The 4136-nt window shown below is 68.4% G+C and overlaps 1 protein-coding gene across 1 annotated transcript; it reads right to left on the bottom strand.

The window, feature by feature from the left end:
* Positions 1-695: 695 nt before the first annotated feature.
* ZNF703 (zinc finger protein 703) lies at positions 696-3701 on the bottom strand. The gene is made up of 2 exons (XM_069485259.1): positions 3336-3701; positions 696-2437 (listed from the first exon to the last, which is right to left on the bottom strand). The coding sequence occupies exons 1-2, from the start codon at positions 3576-3578 to the stop codon at positions 908-910; spliced, it is 1773 nt and encodes a 590-aa protein (XP_069341360.1). The 5' UTR covers positions 3579-3701; the 3' UTR covers positions 696-907.
* Between the last annotated feature and the right edge of the window lie 435 nt (positions 3702-4136).

Below are 4136 nucleotides of genomic sequence, written 5' to 3'. Positions count from 1 at the left end.
CCAGCGCCAGCGGGGCCTTCCAGGACTTTTAATTAAGAGGAGCCCTGGAGGTGCCCCAACAGCAGGCAGTGTGACCACCGGGCGTCAGGTCCGGGAGGGGGCCTGGAAGGTAAAGGTGGACGGAAAGGCTCTGGCGGAGGCCATCTGGGCCCCTCCACAGGGGGAACCTGTTGGGGTCAGGGCTCTCCGTGCTCAGAGCAAGGTAGGGGAGCAAAGCTCTAATTTGGGAGGCCAGGGCCCGTACCCAGCACCCTAAGAGGAGAGGGTCGCTAGGGAGGAGTCGCAGAGTTCCCAGTCAATAGCGCTCAGGACCTCCTGCCACCAAGGTGGCCCGCTCCACTCCCCCAAATGTGTTATTAAAAAAAAAAAAAATCTGTTACTTGTACAAAGAAAAAATAGAACCTCGAATGGAAGGAAACAAGAGGGAATGAGGCGAAAGAGGGCAAGAGAGAAGGGGGAAATGTAGTTTTAACAGTTAAGACTCATGCAAGAAACTCCCCAGGGAGCGAAATCAAAGCAGAAGAACCCAGGTACCCCACTCTCCTTCCTCTCCCAAAAAAAAAAAAAAAAAAAAAGGAAAAGGAATAAAAATTTAAAACTTATACCTAAGAAAAGGGGGGGGGAGAAAAGGAAGAGGGGTGGGGATCATGTAGTTATTTATGTGATTAATATTATTATTTGGGGAAACACAGACTTTTTGCATACCATTGACTCATGTGGGCCGTTAATGCACTTATATTCCCAGCTTGTAAGCTAACATTACAGTAAATAAATACACAGTCCGGTGGGGAGGGTCTGGGCGGGGAATCCCGGCAGGGACAAGCAGTAGTGGAGGTTGCAGCGGCGACAGCGGTGGGGGGAGGGGCAAGGGGACGGGGAGGGACAGGGCCGGGAGGAAGAGCTGTAGTTACTGGTATCCGAGCGCCGAGGCTGAGGCTAGTCTCTGTCCGTACAGCGCGTATGGCGAGTAGTAGGGTCCGGCTGTGGGGAGGGACGGCACGGCCAGGCCCCCTGCTGTGGATAAGTGGCTCTTGCCATAGGGGTGGTACCGGCTTAGCCCCAAAGTGTGTGGACTCCGCAATGACAGCGACCCGGGGCTGCCGGGGGCGGCGGGCGGGGGGAGGTGTAGGTGGCAGGAGGCGGCGGCCGCGGCGGCGGCGGCAGCGCTGCCCAGGCCCGAGGCCCCGGGGTAGGCGGCCAGAAGTTTCTCGGCGCCCGGCAGGGCCGTGTGAGTCCGTAGGTGGCTGAGCAGCTCCTCCGAGGTGGCGAAGCGCTTGTCGCACGGCCCGCTGGCCGCCACCCAGTTGCAGCTGTGCGGCAGCGGCTCGTTCTGCAGCATGAAGCCGTAGGTGTAGAGCGGGTGGCCCGGCAGCGCGGCCTGCGCGGCGCTGGACGAGAGCGCGGCGGGCTGCAGCGGGTGCCCGGGGTACACCAGCGGGTAGCCTCCCGCCTTCAGGCTGGGCCCGGCCGGGTCGTGGGCGCTGCAAGTGGAGCAGCTGGAGCCGCCGAGGTGCGAGGCGCTGTGGTAGCCCCCCAGGCAGTAGGGGTCGCGGCATAATCCCTGCAGGAAGGAGGGCGGGGAGGCCCCGGTGAGCGGGCTGGAGCTGGGCGGTTTGCCGGGCGGCAGGCCCAGGCCCCCCGACAGCTGGCCGCCCACGAGGCCGGACTTGCTAGGATCCAGGCCAGGCACGAACTGGGACGGGTAGCCGGCGTAGGCGCCCACGATGGAGCCGTGGTAGCCGATGCTGGAGGGCGGCAGCGGGAACACCGAGTGACCCGGCTTGTAGGGCGACACTGGCGCCACGTGGCCGGCCCCCACCAGAGCCGAGGGCGGCTCCGACTTGCGCCCGGAGGCCCCGGCCTCGGCGCCGCCATGGGCGCCCGGCTCGCCACCGCCGCTGCGGCTCACGGCCGCGGGCTCCGGGCTGGGCTTGGGCTCCTGGTCTTTCTTGTCCAGCTCCCCGGCGCCGCCCCCGCCGCCGGTCTTGCAGTCAGAGTGGTGCGGGGAGCCGCCGCGGGAGCCGCCGGGCGAGGACGAGGAAGACGACGCGGAGACTGGCGCTCCATGCGGGGGAAAGGGCGGGCAGGTGGCGCTGGGGACCCTGAATCCCGCCTTGTCTCCCGGGGAAGAGGAGGACGACGAGGAGGTGGAGGACACGGAGGAGGAGCCGCCGTCCTTGCGGGAGTCGCCGCCCCCGGAGCCCTTGGAGTAGGGCTTGAAGCTGGACTTGTCCTCGGCGGGGGAGTCCCCCAGCTGCTTGAGGGCTGCGGACGCGGAGGCGGCGCCCGGGGCGGAGCGGCCAGGGTCCTTGTCGGCTCCCAGCCCGTTGGCCGCCGCCGCCACCGAGTTGAGCTTGGAGGAAGGCGGCGGGTCCGGCTTGCCGATCTGCGAGCAGGTCTGGGCCAGCAGCGCCAGTGGACTCTTCTTGGCGTCCAGCTGTGGGAGACAGCGGCAAGGGGAGGGAGGAGTGAGGCTAACAGACCCACGAGCAGGCGGGGGCGCCGAGGAGAGGGGCGACGCGGGAGGCGCTGGCGCGTGGGCGGCGCGACGGGGCGGGCAGGGCCTTGCGGCGAAGGGCCGAGGGCGAGGGCCGGGCCGGGCGGGCAGCTGGGCGGACTGGAGTGCGCCACAGGCCCCGGGGAACCGGCCGGTGGCAGGGGCTCGCCCAGGACCACCGCGGGAGAAGCCACTTCTCTGGAGTTGGGACTGTGACTCTCCCCTTCCCTCTAACCCCCCCCTCCTCTCGGCCTAGGAAAAAACTTATTCTTCCAGTTTGGGAGAACTTCGCCTGGGACAGGTTTCTAGCGATGGCGCCGCGGGGTAGGCGCGGGGAGCAGGATTCTAAGGGAGGGGCGGTAGCTGGCGCTCCCCTAGTAGCCCCTCCCTCCGGGGAGGGCACCCGGGGAAGTGGGTGGAAGAAAGACCCGGGGGGTCGGGAGTGCCCGGGTGGAGAGCCCCCTGGCCGGGTGGGACCCGGCGCCCCGGCTTCAAAGAGAACAAACGCGGGTGGGGGCAGGGAAGGCCCGGGAGAGATCGCCTCTGGGCTGGAAAGCGGGTGCCGGGGGAAGAGGAAAGGACCCGGTGGGGGCTACAGGAGCAAACCCAATCCGAGAGAAACCACGTAGCTCCGGAGGGCGAGCGTGGAAGGAGAGCCTTCCACGGGGACGCGGGGGAGAACCTGGTGGGCTCTGACCCCTCTTTTTCTGTTCCTCCGCGCTCAGCCCGCCAGCGTGGCCAGGCCGGAGCGCCGCACTGAGCCGGGCGCAGGGAGCGGGTCCTGGGCCCGGCGGCGGGCGGATGGGGCTGGCGAGGGGCGGGCAGGAGGGGGACTGACCTCAATGGGGCTGACAGGGGTGGAGGACAGCGGCTGCAGGTACTCCGGGTGCAGGAGGTGACCAGTGTGAGCGCTCAGCATCTTCAGGACCCTGATCGGGAGCCGGTTCGCCTGGCGCAGGGGGTCCGCCGGGGGCAAGAGGGACACCGCCGCCGGCACCGCCGGCCTCTTCCCGCCGCCGCCGCTGCCGCTGCCGCTGCTTTCGGGTGTCCTTGGGTTAGATCCAGCGGGCGAATCGCTCATTTGGAGGAGGCAGCGCCGCTGGGGGCGGGGAGGGAGGGGAGCGCCGGGGCGGCGAGCTCCGGGCGGGTGGGCTCGCGCCGCAGCGCCGGTCGGTGCAGCAGTGGCCGCGCCTCCGCGCCGCCTCCCCTCCTCCACCGCCGCCGCCGGTCCGGGCTAGCAACACAAAAACCTTCGCCTTCCGCGAGCCGCGCGTCAAATAGCCGCGATCGGCAGCCACACTTCAAAGGGATCGCCGCGCCCGCCCAATCGCAGCTCTCGCCGGGACCCCGGGGCGGGGACAGCGCGGGCGGAGGCCGGCGCCGCCGGGGGAGGGCAGAGTCTTAAAGGGGCCGCGCCCGCGCGCGCCGCCGCCACCAGGGCCTTTGCCGCTCGCTGTGCTCCTCCCCCACCCCCGACCGCGCCGGCCCGCCTCGGGGTCCCACCAAGGATCGGACTTCTCCGGAACCCTGGGCCCTGCGCCCTACCCTCAGCTGGCTTTCCTGTTGCGCGCTCTCCTCTCCGCCTGCCCACCACTGAGGGGTGGCGCTGGCGGGGGCTGTCACTGTGCTGGCGGAGTGC

The sequence above is a fragment of the Eulemur rufifrons genome, chromosome 12 (assembly GCF_041146395.1).
Source record: "Eulemur rufifrons isolate Redbay chromosome 12, OSU_ERuf_1, whole genome shotgun sequence".
In the NCBI taxonomy this organism is placed as follows: Eukaryota; Metazoa; Chordata; class Mammalia; order Primates; family Lemuridae; genus Eulemur; species Eulemur rufifrons.
The sequence above is the reverse complement of the archived record's forward strand: the minus strand, read 5'-3'. Positions and strand labels throughout refer to the sequence as shown.